Raw genomic sequence first — 24241 nt, forward strand, 5'->3', positions numbered from 1 at the left:
TTTCGATTGCAATCGTTTCTTTGAAAGGAAAGAAAATCGATGCTTATCGCGTGCCTAAATGGCACTTCACGCGTTTCAAACTTTTGTTCAAAATTTTGATAAAATCTGTATCAGCAGTTCTAGACGAATAGAGTAAATATTTCCGACGTTATGTCAGTTTATTATGTCATTGACGCGTACAGAAATTCAGCGAGTGCGAAGAACTAAAAGAAAAAGAAACGAAATACTTCACGTGATAACTGCATATTATAAATTAGAATCAGAGGAGCTAAAGTGGCGCAGTTCTCGATGCAACAACTATCATCGTATGCATACGATGTTCCGTTGGAAAAAGCTCGCTCGCTTTTATCACGTGAAAACTTGGACGCTTAACCCTTTGCACTCGAAGCTATTTTAAGCGTGAATCTAAAATAATTTCTCCGACTTGTAGTATTTTCATTTTGTATGACAAAGTGCATTTTGTGCATATGAAATTGTGTCTTTTGTTATATTAACTTTGTTAGTATAAAAATGATCTTAGAAAGTGGTATAACAAATTCTAGTGGTGCCTCACCACTCGAGCGCAAAGGGTTAAATATCGATGACAAGGGATACGATTAATTTGATTGCAATTTTAAAGGACAGAGCACATCTACACTCGATAAATTATTCTTAGAAATTTAACCATGACGAGTCGGGCTGGTCGAAGCACGGGAAGGGGTTAAAGTTGGTCCTTCGGTTTCACCATTTTCCAAGCTTCCGCTCGACCGTGCCATTTTCTATCTCGAAGATCCGTTGCGCGAGAACGAGGCTAACGCGTTCGTCGCAACTCGACGCACTCGCTGAAAATTGCAACTGTTTCTACCATCGAGTATCATTGTTGTTGCCGTGGAACGCGTAGCTACGCGGCTTCGACGGGAATTACGGAGGTGAACTGAACATCCCCGGGTTTCACGGGTAACATTCAAAGAACCGCTTCGAAACTTTCTGGCTGCGGTGTATATTTTAATTGGTTTCTCGAGGGCTTTATTCGCGGCCGGTCGCGAGCCGCGGCTGCAAAGGAGTTCTAAAAAGGAGTCGCGCGGGGGGCGTGTAGGCGGCTAAGACCGGCCGTTTGAAAAGTTCAGGTCACTTTCATTGTAAATTTCGCCGTCTAGATGCGCGGGGTTAACGACTCGCCGGATCCGACCGCAGAGCCGCAGAGCCGCAGCCCGACCCGCCCGACCCGAGCCGACCCGCGATCCTTGTTCCCCCCGTGAACAGGGTCCGTTTTTCTTCTTAGGCGGCCGCGAGCCAAGATGTAGGTCTTAACGAACGTGTAAGATTGAAAGAAGTGGTTGCTCGTTACTCGACGACAATACCGGCTACGGTTTGTGTAAAATTAATTATTAATTCTTCTTCGGCCAGCGGGGCCCGATGAAAGAAACAGTTAGGAGGCTCCGTTCGCGGAATAAATGGTACGGTTCTAATTGTCGCGGCACAATGGGGGCCACGTCTCGCGAGTGAAACGACGTGACGGAGGAAACAATGTCATCTTAATCGTCATCTATAAATAAGCGGGGCGAGGTTTAATGATAATGACGGCGTCACACGTAGCCGCGGCTCGCCTCGTCTCGCCTCGCCGCGCCTCGTCTCGCCACGCCACGGCGATACGCCATTCGCTGGAAAGAAGCAATGAGAAAATTTGCGGCATAAACGATTCGCCGTCGACAGAGCCGGCCTTTTCTTCCGGGTAGAACGTTAATAAGAGTTTAACGCGTTGCCTTTTCTGCGGCACGGTGCTCCCCGACGTGTCGGAGCTCTGTATCAGCGAATCGGAAATTAATTCGTTGAACGACGTCGCTCTCTTTACGGTGCTATTGAATATAGCGAAAACAATGGTCCTGTTTCCATCGACCGGTGAAAAATTACAACTTGCAAATCACGGGGATCGCGATGCGCGCATCTCTCGATTCGGGGATGCAGAAGAAGAGACCGTCGAAGCGCTCTCACGGCGTCGTTTCTAGAGACGAGTTCCATGTTTCTATTTTCCGTGTTTCTGCGAAGAAATTCGTCGACGCTAATTTCGGAGATCTCAGAAAGAAAGAAATTCCGAAGGCACCGTTGGAGTGCCGGGCGCAAGCAGGAAGCGTTCAATGCTCGCCTGAAAGGAACTTGGATTGCCCTTGGATTGAAAGGAAAGGATTGAACGCTTCTCTCGGTTTCACACCCTGCGTGTCGGGCCCGATCCCAACTCTAGAAACAACGTCAGCCAAAAAACATTCGCCCCGGGTATTGCGTGCCAGCGAGTACTATTTCATGCTAGGACTACAATCGCGCTACGCGATATAACCATTCCATTCCCTCTGACCGTGTTCCAATGTCGATCTACCAAATCAGAGTCGCGTATACTTTTTCTATCTAATGATTTTCTTATGATTTTCACGGTGATTGGCATAATCATTGTTACTGGTAAATTGATCGGCGTCGTTCGATACGCCGTCTCTTAATTCGTTCGAACGTCTGCTAAAATTCTTGTTCTTGTTGATACGCGATGCATTTCTAAATTCGTTCGAACGGCTGCTGAAATTCTTGTTTCCGTTGCGCGAGATTATTGGGAACGAAAGTAGGCCAGTGTAGATTGTTTGTTCATTTATTACATTTAGGATTCTTCGTTCGGAAAATCGAGTCGAAATTATTTGTACGATTGATATTTTTCTATGTCCGTGTACACACGTCGGTGTTCATCCCTTAAAATCAACGTAATTAAACCAAATACATTAACACTTCGCGATTCGAACTGTTCCATCTCTTTCATTACAAGATCTGCTGCATCATCGATTCGATCGTTACACCGCCGATATTTATGCGACTATTGAATTTACAAATATCCATGATACTATAAATCAGATTAAAAACGAACAATAATCTCTGTTTTATCCATCTCGATAAAGAGCACGTTTGTTAACGAAACAAACAACCTTTCATTATTCTTGTTTCCATTAGGATTCGCACGAAGATCCATAATCTATCGATTATAATACCGATGTATGCAAATTGATTATTTATTTATTATTACATTACTGGCCTAATTGAAACAGTTAGAAATGCGACGACTGATATTATATACGTGGAAATTGCAGCATTAATAATAAATGTAACGTGGATCAATGAAATAAGGGACCATCGATCCATCGACTATATCCAATGAATTGAAAGCAATTGTAATTTGATAAAGATGCTTGTGAGTTTACTTAACACCAGTATACCAGTACAGCAGTCTAACTCGAGATAACACCCCCGCTCTGATCTGTTTCAGAAGAAAGCAAGGAGTCACTGTGACCCGTGACCTGCCAGCATTAGGTGTCGATCGATCCAATTCAATTATCGTCACCGCGTTGTCCCATAAGTTCTCTTCTCAATATGCCTAACTCTTCTTAATATGCTTGCTTAATATCGCAAGACAGCTTTTCAGGCTTTCCAGTTAATCTTTAATTCCGTCCTAAATTCCCGTTCAAACTCATCCGAACTTATTCAAACGCGTTATTGGCTCGTTAAACTCGACATCGCTCTACCAATCAGAGCTGATCCTAAAACCATAAGAACGTTCGCTGGACAAAACCCGCGCAACAATCGTCGCGGCAGCCTAAACAGATTCAAAAATTAAATTTCAGCTAAACTGAGACTAAGAATCGCGTTATTTAGAAGAAGAAAGCGTCGAAAGAACGAGAGAAACGTCTCTAGACTTGCTACAAAGCTCTAAAAGATTCGACTTTCTGTCGTGGCAAGAACTGCCCCGAACCCCCCGTCGTTTCTCCTTTCGCTCGGATCGAGCCGCAGCAACTATTCTCTCGTGGCTTTCCTCTTCCCTAAATGAATTAGAAAAGACGACTCCCGATTACTGTGGTCGCAAAGTAAACCTCGCCGCGGCTCGCAACGCTCGCCGCGAGGCAGCCGTAACGACCGTTCCGCGTTCGCATAAATTCGCCGTACCCTTTGCTAAACGAACGTCTGGGACGCTACCAAAGAGAACTGATCGGGCTATCAACTCACCATGGGGTGGTGTGTGCTGATTCGGACTGTGCTGATGATGATTCACGGTGACGGCGGTGCCCGGAAGTACGTGCTGCGCGTGTGCCGCCGGATGCACGTTGACGCCGGCAGGCGAGGCCGGAAGTTGTCCCGGTTGATGTACCTGATGATGAGGTACATGGTGCGCGGGGTGGGGGTGGGGCGGCGGCAGGAAGGCAGCGGCGACGGCCGCCTGCGCATTCAGGTAGGCCATCCTGGAGGCCGTGAGGTTGCCCAGATTCCCAAGATTCCCCAGATTGCCCAGATGGTTCGTCAGGCTGGGCATGTAGTCCCATAGCTTGTGATGAGGCGCCGTTGGCGCGTACGAGACCGCCGAGACGCCGGCCGGCGGCGACGCCTGGGGTGAACCGCGATCGGTGCCGCTTCCGTTTCCGGCGCCGTTCAGGCCCAGCAGCTCCTGGATCGCGAACGGCGATCGCTGCGGCATCTTTGTACTATCGTCGTGGGATCCGGCACGCTTAAAACAACATCCTCCCGCGTTCACGATGTCCCGGTGGTGAATTTCGCTGTGTATCGACGGGATCCGATCCGCCGCTTCTCTCCGCCGCGAAAAGATTTCTCGGCGTCGCGGATCGTTTCGCGTTCGCGCGACTGCTCCTCCGCGGGCGACGCTTATTAGGAACTATATGGGGCGCGGCGGCGAGAACAATGAGGATTCTGCGTATTCGTTGATCGATTCGGGGGTGTGTTCGATGCACGGGGACGATGATCGGCGGCCGACGATCGATCGACGCGAGGAAACAGCGAAACAGCGTTTCGAGCGGCTAGGCCCTGGCATTACTGTCGACGCGCCATCCGACGGTTTGCTGCGAGCGATAGCGACGCTTCCGATGTCCTCCCGCGGCCAGCTTCCGTTTCTCCGGACTGGCGATGATTTCGACGTAGGCCCGTCGCAGAGCGTCCCTCGGCCCGATCGGCTTGCAAAAATATACGAGAGCTAGTTCGCGCTGCTGAGCGGAGCAAGACACGGCGCTCGTTTGGACACCCGCCGGCGGCCCTAGGTGTCCTCATAGATCTCCATCATCGGGGAACGAACACCTCGGATCGGCGTGATCGTTAAGCGGCGTAGATTAATATAGTGCTTACTGTGTCGTGCCCTCGATCGATCTTCGTTGTATAGAGCGAGAAGCTCGCGTTCCGCCGCGACGAGAATGGCAAGCGGAGCTCGGCTGCTGGCTGTCGCGGCGAGCGACGGCAACACGAGCGACGACTCCGGGAACAAACCAGGCTCCCTGTTCCTCCGCCGATCGAGCAAACACCCCCTTTTCTCCGTTTCGCTTTCACACTGGAGAACACAATTCTACTGTCTATCAACTACGCGTCTCTAACATTCGCACTGTTTCTCCCCCGGTCCTGAAGACTGTCTTCTTCGTTGAACGGATGCTTTCGTTGTGATCAGGTACAGATATTCCCGCGTTCCACGGCCGCCACCGGGTACAGTTGCTCGGCGAACCCGTTCCGACGACAACTAGAACATTATCTCTGCCCGGGAATTCTATTCAGGGGAACGATAGCACGTGACGGGCTCATTCACCGAACAAAACTCTCCCCGGAGCTCAGCGATGCGCGCGGAGATTCGTGGAACCGCTTCCTTTCATTCTACTCGCGCGGGGATCGAATTTCAAGGGCAACAGAGTCTTCTCCTGGCACGGCGCTGCCACCTCCGGGAAGCCACTGGCGCAGCCTGGCCGATCTTCTTCTTCTCCTCCGCCTCCTCCTCCTCCTCCTCCTCCGCCTCCGCTGCCGCCGGGGATTACGGATCCACGTCGGTATCAGCTAACTCGGCCCATTAGCCAGCTATAGGTCCGGCGATCGTCCTCTTTTCCGTTTCACTGTGACTCCCGCTCGACGGTCTTCATGGGTACTGAACACCGCGGGAACTTCGTTCGCGTAGCACACGTCACCGGATCCGTCGGACCCGCCGACCCCGCGGTTTCTCGACGCCGGGTATCCTATAATAGCGCGCGGCCGATGATCGGACCGCGTGGACACCGATTATTTCCCGATGATGATTCCTCGAACCTCCGGCGCTCGCTGCGCGCGACCTGGCCAAAAGCACCTTGGTCGGCGGTACCTTTCGGAACGAGGATACGAGGATCTGCGACGGCGTACGACGGCGAACAACGGCGTGGCGTGTGTCCAACTTTGCTCGGGGCTCTGTCCCGGTACGGATGATGTCTGTCTGTCTGTCGTCGTGGCGCAACTGTGTCGTCGTCGCGGCGATGGGCAACTGAGCTGTCGAGCAGCACGGGGTTGCTCGACTGCGCGACGACCAACGAAGAAGGGAAACCCCCGGGGGCGGTTGGTGCGCCGCCACACGCACCCACACACGCACACACCCCGTCGCGGAGGGTGGCGTTTACCCGACCCACACACCACCTCCGAGCGCCGCTCGGCCCCCTCCCCCTGCGATCCCTTCCCCTTAGGCACGCCGCCGACTGCCTCCCTTTCTGCCCGATGCAGAACGCAAACCCCACCACCGCCGCACGGACTCTTCTTTTCTGCACTCGTCGACCCCTCGGCGACAAAGGCGCCTCCGCTACTTTGCGCGCCGACAGTGGCCGTCTCGCTTCGCGGATTGGTCGGTTTTTTGAGACGGCCAGCCGGGTAGACATAGCCCTAGTTACCAGCCGGAAGGTGGGGTCTAGCGATGTCGACGCCTCGAACGGCTACGCCTACGACAGACCGGTTCACCACGGGGAAAAGATACCGTGCCGCGCGGCGACGAGAATCCCGCGGAACGGGGACCTCCGATCCTCGATCGGAGGATAACGAATTGCGTGGTCGTCTTCGCAACAGTTCGATATCGGCGTTGTGCAATTTTTTTAGCGTTTTTATGGGGGTTATCTCGTCAACGAGAGCGTCCCTTTCGGAGATGTTGCTACTTCGCGTATCGAAATAATAGGAAAATCGAAGCTTGTACCCTGTATCTCGCAAAAATTGGACAATTTTTAGCAGTATTGCTACGATATGCCGTACAAAATAATAAGAAAGATACAATAGAATTTATAACGTCGTGCGAGATAACGGGGGAAATCGAAGCTTGTACTCTATATCTCGCAAAACTTGGACAATTTTTAGCAATCTTGTTACGATATGCCGTCCAAAAAAATAATAAAAATGCAATAGAATTTATAACGTCGTATAATAGTAAAATAAACGAAGAAATGTAGTCCGTTCGCAGAGAACTGTTACCCTAAAGAGAAACAACACCGAAAACGAAATTCCTACAAGCGATATCAAAGGTTCGATAATCGTGAAATGCCAAATGGGATGCTAGAAAATGGGTAAAATTTTCGTAGAGATCTGTTCCGCGTCGGTAACAGTCGTTCAGCGGCAACAGCGGTGCTCGTAGAGGATCATTCTCGCAGGAATTGTGGCACAGTGAAACCGGCTTTCGCCCAGAGCCTTTATTACCGGAGTGGGAGTGGTCTCGGGGTCGGCCAATCAGAAAGCGCCACTTTCAACCCTCATTGGCCGGGACGTAAATCGATTTATCACTCAACCCGTCTGCGTCCGACAGGGGAAACACGCCCTTAAGGCCGTCCGGCTTAAGGTCGACTCTTCTCGGTTCCCTCTCGCGACGCTCAACACCGCCAATTCCGCTCGGGGAAAGGTGGTGGCGGCGTCGCCGGCGTCGATGGTGGTGGCGGGGCCCAGTGGCGGGGGTGACTCGGCCCGAACGAAAGCAGAAAGGGTGTGGAAACTCCTGATCTCCGGCGGCGAGTGTTCCGATAGTGTCGGAGGGAATTTTTTCGAAATGCTCCCGCGCCTGGATCCGCGTTTCGAAATTGAGCCATTTTCCGAAACGAGGCTTTTCCTTCGCTCCCATCCCCCTCCCCTAGCCGTCGCGATGCCTATCCGCCTATTCATCCGCCTCGACGGTGAGCACATTCTTCCTCCTGGACATCCTATATCTTCTTCTCGTTTCCATGATCCCGCTTCTTCGTGTCTCTTGTCTACGGCAAGAAGAAAATTGTCTTCGATGGGAACCCGGGATTGGACAATGAGCGACGCCGAGGATGGGTCGCGAGCTGTTTCCTTCGTTCTTACGAGAAATCGGGCTCTCCGAACCGCTATTCGCTGGGAAACAGAAGAGGACGATTGCGATCCTCCGAGACAAAACTCCGTTCTGTCAGGCTGGCCGAATGGTTCGCGCGCGGTTCGCCGTTAATGCGCGTCTTTCGTCCGTCAACGAACCGCAAAAAATTGTTCAGCCGACCTAATAAATCCTTATAAATTCTAAGAAATTCCGTAGGTAATCGTTTCTCCATCAGATACGATTTCGAAGGAACGAATTCAATCTTTCGTGTTAGAAAATGTCTCTTGTTTCGAGTTCATTACGTGTCGTTTCTAGTTGAACGGACGTTAATTTTCCGGCTGACGGGAGGAAAATCATCGGGATCGAACGGCTAAAAGGTGGAACGAATGCTAAAAAGGGCGCGGAATCAAGAACTCGACCGAACGCACCGCTCGGATACTTATTTGATGATTTTTTTCCCGCGGAAGAAGGAGAACCGTCGCGCGCATTTATCATTCGCATTTTCAGATGAAAAGCGCCACGATACGTGTACATTTGCGCCTGTCCAACATTTGCCAGCAATAACTCCAAAGAAGCATAATACCCGTAGCTGGGATAGTCTTTTTATCGGCTAAAAAAAAACTCGCGCAGCTTTCCACTACGAAGGGAAAAAGGTGGGAGACAGAAGGGGGATTTTGTGCGCGGAGCTTTGTTTCAGTAAAATATCTCGGAGCTCCTGCGTTCATCTTCTCGGCCAAGGAAAAGTATAAGAGCAGCCTCTTCATTTCCAACCCTTTCCCCGTTTGTTACTTGTATCAAGAAATTAATGAACGTTTCGAGCCACGCTTTATTGGACAAAGTTCCTTTCAATATAGACAATGATGAAATTTCTTGATACGCCGCCGCCGTTCGCTGGGCTTTTTAATCAAGCTTCCCCAGAGTTTAATTCTGTTTCGATGCAACTCCTTCGCTGGCAGAAATATCGTATTTTTTTGGCAAGGTTAGTTAGTAAGATACGATTTTAATGTTAAAGCATCTTTGGTTTTTCCTATTTAGTATTTAGATACTAGGTGTAATTAAACGTTTGTCGAACGAAGGGAAACGAATTCTGCGGTCTCAAGAATTTGGTTTTGTCAATTTCGTTTACAAATTATCAGAAATAAGTCTTGACACGAAAATAGAAAATACTAAGTGTAATTAAACGATCGTCGAACGAAGAGAAAAGAATTCTGCGGTTTCAAGAATTTGGTTTTGTCAATTTCGTTTACAAATTATCAGAAATAAGTCTTGACACGAAAATAGAAAATACTAAGTGTAATTAAACGATCGTCGAACGAAGAGAAAAGAATTTTGCGGTTTCAAGAATTTGGTTTTGTCAATTTCGTTTACAAATTATCAGAAATAAGTCTTTACACGAAAATAGAAAATACTAAGTGTAATTAAACGATCGTCGAACGAAGAGAAAAGAATTTTGCGGTTTCAAGAATTTGGTTTTGTCAATTTCGTTTACAAATTATCAGAAACAAGCCCTGACACGAAAATAGAAAATACTAAGTGTAATTAAACGTTTGTCAAACGAAGAGAAAAGAACTTTGCGGTCTCAAGAATTTGGCTTTAACAATCCCGTTTACATATATCAGCGCTATAATATCAGAAACGCGAATTAAAACAATATACAATGTACGTGTACTATTTTTACCGATTCGTAAAGAATGCAACATTAAATTACAATCGACAAAATTCCTCGCAATAACCGAGTTCTCGTACACAACCGAATTTGATCGCACTTCCTCGATCGTAGCAAACAATCTCGATAGAAATAACTAGCTCGACTAACAACAATAAATAAACAACTCGACCGAAAATTCAATTATCCCGTATTTTACGCGCTCTATAATCTTTCGCATCCCTGTACTCGCGTCAGAATTCGATACGCGTCGGGGATTACGAATAAATTGGTCCAATAAAGCTGTAAAACGAAAACGAACAAAAACTGCAGGACGCGACTTCCAGTGGAACTATTTTCGAGCATCGCAGGCGGATCGAGCGGGATCCCGTCAGCCAACAAACCGCTCCTAGACTCCAGAAATAAAACGGAAGATCGCAAAGTAATCCGTTAACGTGTCGTCAATCACGAGGCCCTCGGATCCACGCGAGGATCGTTTCCCGATCGTGTAACTCGCGAGCCTTCGTTCGCGGCAAAAAACACATCTGTGGCAGGCGTTAAGTAGCGCGGGTTTCGAAAACCTGGCGGATCCCTCAAATTGCAATTACTGGCGTCGCGCGCGGGGAATATTCGACGGGTTACGAGGGAAACCGCTCGAAGCCGGCGCGAATCTCGGCCGTTTTCTGCCGGCCCGGGGAACCGCGGGGTGTCAGACACCGCAGATTAAGTCTTTCTCTGGTTCTTAACTGAACGGATTGTTGCACTTCACTAAATTCACCGCATTGTACCGTGCATGGTGGCCGCGCGAGGGCGAGGCACCAGCACAGAAGCGCAAATATCTTCATCGGACCAGATCGCGCGAGGTTTTAAGCCTCCTTCAGCGGGATTCCAGCCGAGCCGAGCCGACCGGCAGCCCTGGCTTCCTCGAGAGATCGACGATTTTTCACCCCTCCACGCGGGAACAGCGATAATTTGCAATATTTGCTATGCCGGAACGAAAACCACGCGATACCGCCTCGACGAGTTCCTGCGATCCTCAAACGTCAGCCGGTGAATCCGAAACCGCGGGATCGTCGTATCGACGCTCGTTAATTCTCGAACCTCGCCGCGAAGGACGCCTGTCGACCGTTTCTCTTAATTATGTAATAAATCGCGTCCCCCGATAAATAATGACGCAGCTAGCGCACCGAAAATTTCAACGATTTTTAAATATGCCTGCGGCTATTTTGTCGACGAGGTTCCCCGATCGCGATAAATTAATTGCGGGGTTTGTTTGCTGGAATGGGACGTTCGTCGAATTCGAATTAATTCTATTTTCGGTGAAATACGTTGTGAGGCTGCTATAGAAGAAACTGTTATTGGATATCTTTGGGCAAATTAATATTTTGGTACGTTTGTGCACAGCGAAATTGAAATAAATAATTTGCACACGTTGCTGTAAATTTTATTCGATTTGTTATAACGTTGTTCTACTCGAGAGATCAGAAATGCAATAGACGCATCGAATCTGTGGTCTTGACAAGTTTCTTTGTATTTAATTAATTCTCATCCTTTTTAATTCTAATTCTTCTTAATTCTAATTTTCAGTGTCTGTTGAGTAACAGTTACATGAAACTATAATGTATGTTACATGAAATAAATATTTTGTACACGTTGCTGTAAATTTTATTCAATTTGTTATAACGTTATTCTATACTCGAGAGATCAGAAATGCAATAGACGCATCAAATCTGTGGTCTTGACAAGTTTCTTTGTATTTAATTAATTCTCATCCTTTTTAATTCTAATTCTTCTTAATTCTAATTTTCAGTATCTGTTGAGTAACAGTTACACGAAACTATAATGTATGTTACATGAAATAAATATTTTGCATACGTTGCTGCAAAGACGAGGATTTTGTTCGATTTGTTATAACACTATTCTAATTGAGAGATCAAAAATGCAATAGATGCATCGAATCAGTAGTCTTGATAAGTTTCTTTGTATTTAATTAATTCTCTCTCTCTCACACACACACACACACACACACACACACACACACATCCTTTTTAATTTTAATTCTTCTTAATTCTAATTTTCAGTATCTGCTGAGTAACAGTTACACGAAACTATAATGTACTGTTTAATGAGAAGTGAATCTTCAGAATATATTATCATCACACCAATCCCGAATTTTCGACTTTAATCGTTATACCATGAAAGCAATTGTTTCATTACTCCGCAAGTTTTAAGAATGCTGTTGATAAATCCAGAGTGCAGTGCTAACGCGAAATCTTCAACGTTCGCAGTAGTATCTAAAAACAAACATTTTTAAAATTTACTCGAAACGTATTTATTCTATTTAACATTTACGTATAATGCTAATGCTAGAGGCAGATTTATGTAAAAATATTGTTCCTACGCGACGAATCAACAAGATTAAGATAAATATAAATATAAAAATGTCACAAATGCATATCGACGATTGTCCTACCTTATTTTTAAACAATTTTTTAGTCAGCGGAAGTAATTTTCCTTATACTTTGTACAAAGAACCCACGAAAACGAGAATTACGGATAAAAATTCGCAGCTCGTTTAAGAATCATTAAGAAAATCAACGAATAGATCGAATTGAAACAGAGAAGAACGCAGCGCATATTAATCGCAAACATCTGTCCTCGACCCTCAAGATAACGTTCCTACGCGGCGCAGCTTGATTAACACAGTTCCGGAGAGCATCCAGAACGAATTTGCAGCGTCGAAATGCAACAAAGCTGCAGCGAGGGGGGCGGTAGGGGGGTGCGGGGTACCATATTGCAGCCTTATTATTTCGGAAAACTCGCTGGCACCGAAACGGTAGCTTTCGGACGGCAGGTACACGGTAATATCGCGAAATTTCGAGGTACCCGGAGCATTGCTACTAATTTCATATTTCCCGGCTACGCTCGTCTCCAATTTCCTCTCGTACGGGATAAATGATCTCGACTACTATCGTAATTAGATAAATTAACAGAGCGTGAGTTGAGGCGGCGTGTGCCCGCGCGCCGCGGCGCACATGCACGCGCTCCCAACGAGAGAGCGGTTTGAGGTCTAGTTATCCGGAACTAGGATCGCTGCATAGTGCATCGACTAATTGTAAATAGCGCGCGGGGCCACGCGAAATAAATACTTGTTTGCGGGCTAACCAAAGGAATTTAATCAATTCGCGACGCACGTCTCTGCCCGGGACAATACGTATCCCCGTTTCTGCTCTTCCGACGTTTCTCCATTTTCCTTTCTCGTCACGCCGCTTCCTTCTTTCCTTTTTTCCCTCGCGAGCTCCTAAACGAACCGGACAAACGGTTATCGGATGGTTCCTTCATGCAATTCGCTCATTTTTTGATAACACAGACGATTTTTTCTGGGAAAAGGATCGGCGAGGATGATCGCGAGGATGAAGAATTAAGCCTTTGCACTCGAGTGGTGACTCTGGAGCGCCACTAAAATTGTTACATCAGGTTAGAAAATAATATTTACATTATCAAAGCTTAGGTATAAAAAGATAGTTAACAAGTAAGATAGTTGTACGAGTCGCAAGACTCGATTTCATATCCATGAAATACACTTTATCGTATAAAATGGAAATACTATAAGTCAGAAAAGTTAATTGAGATGTACAATTAAAATGGCTTCGAGTGCGTATACAGATCTTTTACACGTTTTCCTGTTTTTGTGTGTAATTAATGGCGAAATTCTCCCTCATATTGACGGTTAAATTGTAAACAGAAATGGACAATTGGGAAGAGGAGATATCGGAAGGGGGGATTCGAGCTTTGCGGCCAGTTTTTACAGTTGTTAACAATCGGTAATTATAGAAACGAACAACGAGGTTCGGATAATTATATCTCTTCTTCACAAATTGTCTGTTTTTGTGCACGATATGAGCGTCAATTAGGAAGAATTCACTGTAATCGTATATCCTCTTCCCAAATTGTCCATTTTTGTGCACAAACCGAACGTCAATTAAGGAAAATTCACTATGCTGGAACTAAAATATTGCAGTAACGAACGCACGAACATGGATCTTGGACGATCTTGTTATTTTTTAAAATCAGTTCAAATCAACTTCGTTCTTTATGTGTAGTTATAATAATCTGATACATATAAACAGAACTGTATATCCACTTCATCGAATGCTTAAATATGTGAATAAGGCCGCGGATAAATAAAGAAACAATCTCTGAATTTACAATTAAGTTAGAATTCTTAAATATGCAACATAAACGATAAATAAATGAACGAAAAGTTGGAAAAGTTTCAGATCATTGCTGAACCATAAATATCAGCAACTGTATCATGATATTTAATCATTTATCTTCCCAATACAGTAAATTCTCCCTAATTTTCCGTCAGCTTGTAAACAAAAATGGACGATTTGAGAAGAGGAGAGCCTCGCGGCTCGTTTTTACAGTTACCGATTGTCAACAAGTATAAAAACGAACCGCAAGGCTGGAATAATCGTACCTCGTCTTCCCAAATTGTCCATTTTTGTTTCCAAGCTGAGCGTTAATTAGGGAGAATTTACTGTAGTAAGAAAATTCTGATCTCAGAATATTCAATGTTTTAAGATGTTGAAAGTCAAGTCCATTTTGTATGGCTTTGCATTTTCGCCAGTATTGGCAACTATGAAAATGAGCCGCGAGGCTCGAATAATATCGTTCTCCTCTTCTAAAATTGTCCACTTTTGTTTACAGGCCGAAGGAAAATTGAGGAGAATTTACTGTACTTGTGTAGTTTCATGCTAGCCTTTTTATGCCAGCCTTATTTTGCTACAATTATAAAAACGAACCGCAAGTCTGGAATAATCGTATCTCCTCTTCCCAAATTATCCATTGTTGTGTACAATCTGAGCGTCAATTAGGGCGAATTCACTGTATCGGTCGAATTTTTCATTATCATACACAAATTTGAGGAATCAAATAGAATTGCAGTATCGGTACCAATATTCTTTCTGGACCAAAAACGAGATCAAACTCTGCTCTGATCAGTCGATCATTTTCTTAACACTTTGACTGCCGCGTCAACCATCTAACGAATTTCGTAAAATCAAAGCATTTGATTCGATCAAATCACAATTGAGAAGTTGAGTTATACGACATTCGACTACACTTTCGATATTCTCACGAATTTACGAAGATACGATAGATTGAAGCTGCGAGTTCATTTCAGATCCGAGCAAATAACTCCGTCGTTCACACGACAGCCAAGACGGTTAAAATGTTATCAAATTTCACGAATGCGTAGTTCTATTTTATGCACAATGCTTCGTACACACGCGAAAATGCAATTAGTAGATCGTTCTGATTTCACGAAGTCTAATTATTCACGATAATATAAGAACAATTCAAAAAAGTCCACGCGCATCACGAAAGGCAGCAGCTCGGAGTATCGTGTTCCACCGACTCGAGTAAACATCTTGGAATTAAGTAGCAGATCTCCGAATAGTTTCAGCGGACGAGAACAGAAGTTGGATCGCGGGGCCAGCTTCTCAGCAATTTTTACGCGAAGCGGTCCATAAGCGACTCGTCGGGAGGCTTTCGCCGACAACACGTCGAAAAATAAAGGAACTCGCTCGAAAGGGGGGGAATAGAGCAGGGAGCCTGATCGATGCAAAATGCCCTTAAACGAATTTCTCAAACCCGATTTCCCGGAAGAGGCCCACTTCCATCGTCGATAAACTGTGCCCATCGTCGCGGCCGCGTTGCCTGCCTACGGGTCTCGGGACGAAACGATCTCATTGCTCCGGGAATCCTCTTTTCGCGAACATTTTCGCCGAGTCCTGCAAAATTGTTAATCCGAAGCTTTTCCAATTACACGGCCCGTCCTCGTTCTCGGCCGCTTCTTCAACCTTATCCCCCCATCCGCCCCCTCGCCTCGCCCCTTCGCAGCATCGGCGAAACCCCCTCCGCAGCCCCGCGCCCCTCTCTCACTCTTTCGGCTCTTTGTAAGCGAAAATACTCAATTCGGACGTTAAATTCAATTACAGCATTCCTGATTAATCCTAAGTATCCTTTTCCGAAGGAAGAGACCGGCTCTCCTCGCTTCCTATCGGCCGCCTTGCTATCCCTCCGTGAAGATTCTCCGTCGAACGAGCTGGATCTCTTTCGGCTTAGCCCGGTCCTTCGGTTGAATAACTGTTGCGAACGGTATGACGCCATTAAAATCTGCTGAGACCGGTACAGGTGGACCACGGTGGACGAGATCGCGCGCATAGGGATTATTAACGATGGATACGGAAACTCCGTGCTGATCGCGAACAAGTCGGCAATTATCGGGAACCTTGGCCCAAGTCGACTCGGTGGCGGTTCCTAGCGAGTGTCGCCTCGGACTCTCGGCAGCGAAGAAAGTATTAATCTCTCGCCGAGGAATCCCCGATGTCGAAATTTCGAGGCGAATGGATCCGCGGGGTACGCATTGTCGCGTTTCCGTGCGACGAGTAGAATTTTTGTTCGGCGGAGAGATTACTTGTTGCGTATCATGCGGTATTAATATTGCAGTATGAATCAGCCAGTATGAACATTGTCTGCTGTGTCTTGACTGAATGTGAGTAATGTTTAATATCTAATATTGATTAATATTTACTTAATTTATACGTGTAATTTATATGATATTGTATCAGCGATTCGTTAGGATTTCGGTGAGAGTAGATCACATTCGACGAGTGTTGTAATGCTTGTGAACGAAGGTTTGCGGGAGAAGCTGCCGCATTTTATTAGTATTTTTCCGACTCGAAGTTGAAAAGGTTAACGAATCTTCCGTTTGCGCGATTGATAAACTTCGGACCATTATCCGTGAACTAAAACTTCTCCGCATCCGTGAAATAAAAATTGCGTTCCTGCGTGCATTATTTGAATCGGTTGATAACAGGATATCGATATCTTGGAATTCGTAATAATTTCAGTATGTTTTACAAATAATGTAACGAGTAATTTTCTTGTTTCTCGTGCCATTCGCATTTCACGTATTTAAATATGCCGCGAATGCATGAAATGCGTTATTCGTTATATTTTGTTTACGTTGGGTGTCGAATTTGTAATGTTTGTTTACGAGGGACTATTTACTTGATAGAAAATATGTAATTGACGCGCGTGTCGACAGCAGACAGAAACTAGACGAGAACTCAATACGCTTCTGTTTGCCAATAGTATTACTAATATTGTTTATTAAGAGAATTAATTGCGGATGATCGTAATGGGAATGGGCTTGTGATAGCAACTTTTAAGTATCAATTTTTTCAAAACTGAATCAAGTGACTGGAATTTTTTTAGACGATTTTAGCTTTTCCTTAATTTTGCTATTACTTGGAATGAGAAGACAAACATAAAACCATCGTTTTTTTTAACTATTTTATCTGAGCCTATAACGAGAATTTAAAAAATACGTTTTGTAGATCTCGATAACTTATAAGCGTGCTGAAGATTTGATTGCGTGCTTTTAAAATTTCGTTGCAGGCTCAGATAAAAAAGTTAAAAAGACGAAAGATTTTTATTTTTTTGTCATTTCAAGTAATAGCAAAAATTTAAAAAAAAGTCATTTCAATAATCGTCTAGTAGATTAGTCTGCAGTCTACTAGACTAATCAGTCTTAGCTGTATCATCAAAAAGAACAAAATTCGAGTCATTTAATTTGATTTTAAAACAGTTACTGCGTTTTAAAAGATTTAAACGATTTCTTTACGCGTGGAGAACGATTATGTTCACTAATTTCGATGGAAGCTGTGGTCCGTACCCGCGAACTTATTTATCAATCAAACATGGATTTCGTGACGCATTAGCTGATGCGATACACTCGTGATTAGTTCTCGCCTGGGCAACTTCGCTTCGAGTAACTATGAGGCGACACAATGATACTGAGTCAACGGGAATCGAATTCGGGATAAGTTTGCTCGCATAGTGGCTGCTATTTTGTCTCAATTGAACCGTTACATATTTTATTTATATATCACTCTGTCCGTATTTGCTACATTTAGATCAATTTCTAAATCATCTGTTCCCCATTTTTCGGTCGCGTTCAACGAAAACACCGTAAAATATGAAAATGAAATGGCGATTCAATGTAGATAAGATTAAACTTGCTCCATTTCTCTTTTAAATCCATTATTCTGATTATAAATCAAGATATCGTTTATCCTTGTTGTAAGGATATTTTCATGTTTCTATATCGTATAGAGGCGAGACTTAGAATATCTGAAAAGGAATTCTTTTCCTGAAATGATCAATGAAATTTTGTAAAATATTTAGCTTTGTTATCGAAGAACATCTCGTCTAGGACTATTTATAATTCTGGAACGAGAATAGTTCTATTATTATCTACTATTCTCTTATTAATATTATTATTATATTCTCTTATTAAATTCTATTATTAAATTCTATTATTAATGTAATGCACCAAACACCAATAACACTAGATTTACGGGACCCGTCAAAATGACGCGGGTCACTAATTTTGCAATTTACGATTATTCATATCGTAAAGATACATTTATGAGCTATTTATTCAATTTATATGTTACTTACGGCAAACGTCACAATAACACTTGTTAAAAATCAGAATAAATGTCTTATTGTTACTTTTATATATAAAAGTATATTATATATATTTATATATTTTATATATAAAACTTAATATAAAACAGCTGTTTCTTGTGCTCCGTAAATCTAGCGATAAACACTTTTTAATAGAATGAATAAACTACGCCACTGTGGAAGAGCATTCTGGATTCAGAATCAAATATCTCAAAACTTGTCGAGTTCATGAAGTCCACAAAATATAAGTCCAAAAACAATAAACGATGTAATTAACCAGACAGTTCAAATATTCGGACAACAGTATAGAACGCAATAACAACGAACAAAAAAGCTGATTAAAGTAAAACGAAACGAAAGGGAATATTTCTCATAGAAGAATATTCCACCGAACGAGAGACGACGACTTCGCGAAGTTTCAATGTCGGAACGGAATCGTTCGCTCGAATTCACCGGCAATCCCGCGTTCACCGAATCGAAAATGACAGAGGCATTTCGTTCGGTTAATCCGTTGCTTCTTCCGTTGCATCGAGAAGGCCATATTACGCGCGCACTAATCTAATAATTTATTAACGGTTGCCGGTGTTTCGTGGTATTCGGAGGGAAGGAACGCAGACCACCCAGGGCTCGTCAGCAAGACGACAAGATAATTCCTAGCTCTCAAAAAAGTCAGCCAGTCATCGCCTCTAACTGGTAGTCCTTCTCTTAATCTTCGTTCCATGAGCCCTCGAGTATCCGCGACCACTCGAGCTTCTCACAATGCTCCGGTCGGCGCCGTGGATATCTCATTCTTAGTTCTCTGGATAGATGCGTTGCATTAAACGCGTCTAAATGACGAGCGGAAGTGCATTCTCTTGCGCGGAGCGGAGGTGCATCGTGATCCGGGGGAGACTGCGCTGCCAAGAAAATGCGCGCGTTCTATTCAGGGAGATCAATGATGATGCTACAGCTTTATCGGAAACGAATTAGAACATCGAACACTTTCAAGCCCTCGAAATTACGAATTCGTCGATCGCAATTTTTACGTTTCCGAAAAGACGAAAAATACCGGTGAAAGAAGTCACATCAAAATTCATACAAAAATCAACCTCGTCGCCGTGACGTCGATAAAACGACACACTTTTATTCTGTTCAGTTGTGTATTCAGCGTAGTTTATTGTTAACAATTTGTGCAACATCTGGGCTGCGGCTAAACTTTTTCTCTGATTCGTTGAAAATATCTTTGTTCCTCTTTGTGTTTAATGTCGCATCGACTGCAAGTTCATTAGCGACAGATTCTGTGCAATTCTGTGTCAAATTATTAAATTGTTAAATTGTTCTATTACATTTTTTGGTACAGTTGGGCATCCCTCGGATAGTTCAAGGTGTCTATGACATGGTCTTCAGAGGTCGGAGACGTTTTTGGGCGGATTTCATAGTTTCATTTCTGTGAGTTAAATCTGTTGCATTCGCACAGTAAATGGGCAGTTATTAAATGGTAAAATTGTTGATATAAGTCAAATTTTTCTAGCAGATATTCATGGGTAATCCTTGAGTGTACAGTTCTAAATTTTCATAAAATTATCCTATCTTTCTTGGCGAGGCTTCGGGTTGATTGAAAGAAGTCCTGTAATTATGTCATGTATCTTCGTACGGTTGGTCGAGTTCCATATCTCGTTCCATTTCTGCTTTTCGATTTTGTAAATTGTTATAAGGAGATCTGCGTACGAAATTCAGCTCTTATATTCGACGTGAACTGTGATTATTGCGTCTTCGACGATGAGGTCAGCTCTCTCATTTCCGATTATGCTTTGGTGGGATGGAAGTCAGCTGAGAATTATGCGTCTGAGTTTTTCATCTCGTAGAAACAAATAATTTCTCACACTCCGTTATCCATACGGACTTTATGAGCGCAATTGAAGCTACAAAAAGCATAACAAAAGGCTAGCATGAAACTACACAAGTACAATAAATTCTCCCCAATTTTCTTTCGGCCTGTAAACAAAAGTGGACAATTTTGGAAGAGGAGATACGATTTTATTCGAACCTCGCGGCTCATTTTCATAGTTGCCAATACTGGCGAAAATGCAAAGCCATACAAAATGGACCTGACTTTCAACATCTTAAAACATTGAATATTCTGAGGTCAGAATGTTCTTACTACAGTAAATTCTCCCTAATTAACGCTCAGCTTGGAAACAAAAATGGACAATTTGGGAAGACGAGGTACGATTATTCCAGCTTTGCGGTTCGTTTCTATAATTGTTGATAATCGGTAACTGTAAAAACGAGCCGCGAGGCTCTCCTTTTCTCAAATCGTCCATTTTTGTTTACAAGCTGAAGGAAAATTAGGGAGTATTTACTGTATTGGGAAGATAAATGATTAAATATCATGATACAGTTGCTGATATTTATGGTTCAGCAATGATCTGAAACTTTTCCAACTTTTCGTTCATTTATTTATCGTTTATGTTGCATATTTAAGAATTCTAACTTAATTGTAAATTCAGAGATTGTTTCTTTATTTATCCGCGGCCTTATTCACATATTTAAGCACTCGATGAAGTGGATATACAGTTCTGTTTACATGTATCAGATTATTATACCTACATGTAAAGAACGAAGTTGATTTGAACTGATTTAAAAAAATAACAAGATCGTCCAAGATCCATGTTCGTGCGTTCGTTACTAGAATATCTTAATTTTAGCATATCAGGAACAAAGATCTGTACAAAACTTACAAAGCCAGCTCCAAATTGGTGCTGAAACCTCGACAGAAGTTACTAATTCTAGGACTATAAGATTCGCATTGCAGAATCGTTGCGAGAAAACGTTGCTAGCAGTTTGCTAGTTGTTAATTGCTTTTGAACAGCGTTCAGAAAATTGAAAACAGTACCTCTTCTATATATTGCAGCTCTCTTTCTCAATTAAAAAATCCGCAAAAGCCAGGATACATCCAGGGAATCCATCTTTACGGCAGTTACACGTCGCAATTACGAAGCTCCGAGCGACTGTCCCAGCAGCCCACTAATTGTCCCCGCGGTTTCGCAAGCGCAGTCCACCGATGGCGAGCCGAAGTTTCGAAAATCTAGTTGATTTTTCCAAAATCTCTGGTGATTTTTTAAGTTCGCTGTACGGGCAACAGATGGCAGCATGAATCTAGTCGGTAATTCTGAACGTGCTGCCGTCTGCGCGCCGGGAATCGAACTGAATCCCGGTCAATTCTTTTCCCCCTTTCCGGAGGGAAATAATGCTCCCGAGACATCCTCGGGAGCGGCTCACCATTTTGCGGGGCCGTCTGCGCTCGGCGTCGCATCGCGAAGATCGGCGCCGCGACGCCGTTGCGCACGGCTTTACAATACCCGTCAAATTACACGGGCACGGCCCTTTGTGCCCGGAAACACTCGCAGGACACACGCTTCCGTTGCCTCGAGCCGGAACGTTCACTCTTCGGGAACAAAAATCGCGATTTGCATCCCTTCAATGTTCGGCAAATGAATATTGTTCGTAGCGCGGCCAGCGACGTTGCTGGTCCGACTTTTCTCTTTTTTTTTTTTTAGGTAAACTCGGCGAATTTTTGTCGGTCGTTGACGCCGGAAGAACCGACTCTTCTGCCCCCCTTCCCCCATTGATGGTCCGTAAAAAATCATCGAGCTGTTGTTATTAGTTTACCGTGCGATTTTTTCGATGGATTAATGTCTCAGTTTCGATTTTTAGGAATTCTTGTTGAAACGTGAGCAGACGCACGGAACGAAGATTGTGCTTCTCAGCGAACTTGGGGCCGTATAGAAATTTCTTTCATTCTCGTTAAATGCTCTGAAATGTATTATAATGTTTCTACTATTTTTAATTTTATCCAATTCTTGTACATTATTAATTTAATTATTGTAAATCGTTGAAACGTGAACAGACGCACGAAATGAAAATTGTGCTCGTTCCATTTCAGCGAACTTGGGGCCGTATAGAAATTTCTTTCATTCTCGTTGAATGCTCTGAAATGTATTATAATGTTTCTACTATTTTTAATTTTATCCAATTCCCGTACATTATTAATTTAATTATTGTAAATTCAGAAAACCCACAATTTAGTCACAAGATCGAGAATTTCTTGAACGTCAATTTGATAGAATTTCGCTTTGCTCGGAAGAAGATCGTCTGGAATGTAATTTGTTGAAATTTAAGTAGCCGATGATTTATATTAAACAACAAAGTGTTGTTTGACGTCGAGCGGTTCGTCGCATCTGCGTGCGAAACTGCTGTAAGAATTTCAGTCGTCGAATGTAGCTGTTTAAGTGTCCATTAAAACACGGCAGGCTTGTGAAAAAAGATAAAAATTCTGACGAAATTGCTGCTACATGATTTTGATATGTTACATGCTTCAATTTATTTCGAAGAATATTCATCGAGTTTTATTGCTGGAATTAACGATGCTTCTCGTCGCATGGACGACTCTTTACGGAAACATAGTTTCGTAGTTTATATCACGCGATCTTTGACATTAGGTCTGATCTGACTAAGGCAACATTTTTCATTTCTTATTTCATTATAATTCGTTTGCTGGCAAAGTGTCTAGATTTAAGACTCTCGAGGACTGTAATATACTCGTGCACCGAGTTACGAGAACGTTTGAAGCCTTTGTTCCTGAAAAAAAGCATTTCGGTCTCGAAACGAGTGCTTTCCCTTTATTATCATTTCTTTCGCAAGTCACCAAATATTTAACGCCCGCGCCATTACCGAGTGCAAGATTATTATTATTATTATTAACGCATCGCTAATATTATTTAACGATGCAGTTATCGATTTTACGCGGCATACAATTTTAACCGAATGTAGAATAAAATAAACATAAAGTATCCTACGGGGGAAAATGTTAAAATATGTTACACTCGACGAATCATCGATCGCTCATTGAAAATAATTGCGATAAATGGAGGCAGACTGACAAAAACATCGACGTACATTTTATAACGTACGAAGTTGACGCGGATTTTGATTATAACCGAATATAAGAGCAGATTCTTTTTACCGTATTTTTTGCTGGAATAGTTTCTTGGTCTGTGTAGAAAGTTCTGTTATCATCGATAGCTTTTTATTTATTATATTAGTTTCAGTTTGCCGTACGTTTCAGCCCTTTTTGAACTCAATTTTTATCTATTGTAGTTTCTGATAAGCATTTTATTTTACTGTAAATTTTATGTATTTATTACGAAGCGAAATTTAAAACAACAAAAATAATAAAAGAATTCTAGAAATTGTTTCATATATTATTTTTTTACAAGAACTACGGTAGACTCTCGATTAACGGAATCTCTGTTATTTGAATTATTCATTATTCAACAACGTTTGACATGCAAACCGTTCAAACTAAGGTAACTTATACAGAACGTAATTTATTGTACAAGTCTCGGTGAGAACTTAGTTTCATAACAATACCAATATAACGATTTCTTTTCATTTAATATGTTATGTATCCAATATCAACTTCAGGAAGTTCTTTAAAATAAATTTAACTTAATTCATGGAGGCGAGACTAGAAAGTTAAAAAATTTATCATAGTGGATGCTACCTGAGCCATTCCGCATTCTAAAAATTCTAGTAAAATTCAACATATTTGAATATGTCACGATAAAATGGATCTCTAAATACTGACAGAGATTAATTTAACCCTTACGTGGCCCACGTTGCATATACCGTGTTAATGCAAGTGGTGAAAAACAACCACGAAGCTGTTAATGCTATTTTAAACGAGATTCGTCCAAGGATTAATTAATTAATTCTAAACCTATACTGAACCGGACAAAATGAACGGTCATAAAAAAAACAGAATTTTTATATTCAAATTATCGAAATTACAAATACTCTATCTTAAAAACGATGGAATAAATACCTTCGACCAAGCTTACATAACGATAAAAACTACGAAAAGTATTTAGCTCTAAATGCTGAAAAGCACTTAGCTCTTTGCGGACGATTTTCAAAAA

At 43.2% G+C, this 24241-nt stretch overlaps 1 protein-coding gene across 3 annotated transcripts in view; it reads right to left on the bottom strand.

Moving 5' to 3' along the window:
- LOC117227839 (uncharacterized) overlaps window positions 1-6428 on the bottom strand; it is a 130945-nt gene extending 124517 nt beyond the window's left edge. Inside the window, exon 1 of one of the 3 annotated variants that reach the window (XM_076524102.1) lies at window positions 4012-6428. In XM_076524102.1, coding sequence (XP_076380217.1) covers window positions 4012-4477 — 466 coding nt within the window. In that variant the 5' untranslated portion in view covers window positions 4478-6428. The remainder of the gene's footprint in view (window positions 1-4011) is intronic. The other 2 variants (XM_076524104.1, XM_076524103.1) reach the window with 2 other exon arrangements.
- Between the last annotated feature and the right edge of the window lie 17813 nt (window positions 6429-24241).

Source organism: Megalopta genalis, chromosome 8 (genome assembly GCF_051020955.1).
Source record: "Megalopta genalis isolate 19385.01 chromosome 8, iyMegGena1_principal, whole genome shotgun sequence".
Taxonomy (NCBI): Eukaryota; Metazoa; Arthropoda; class Insecta; order Hymenoptera; family Halictidae; genus Megalopta; species Megalopta genalis.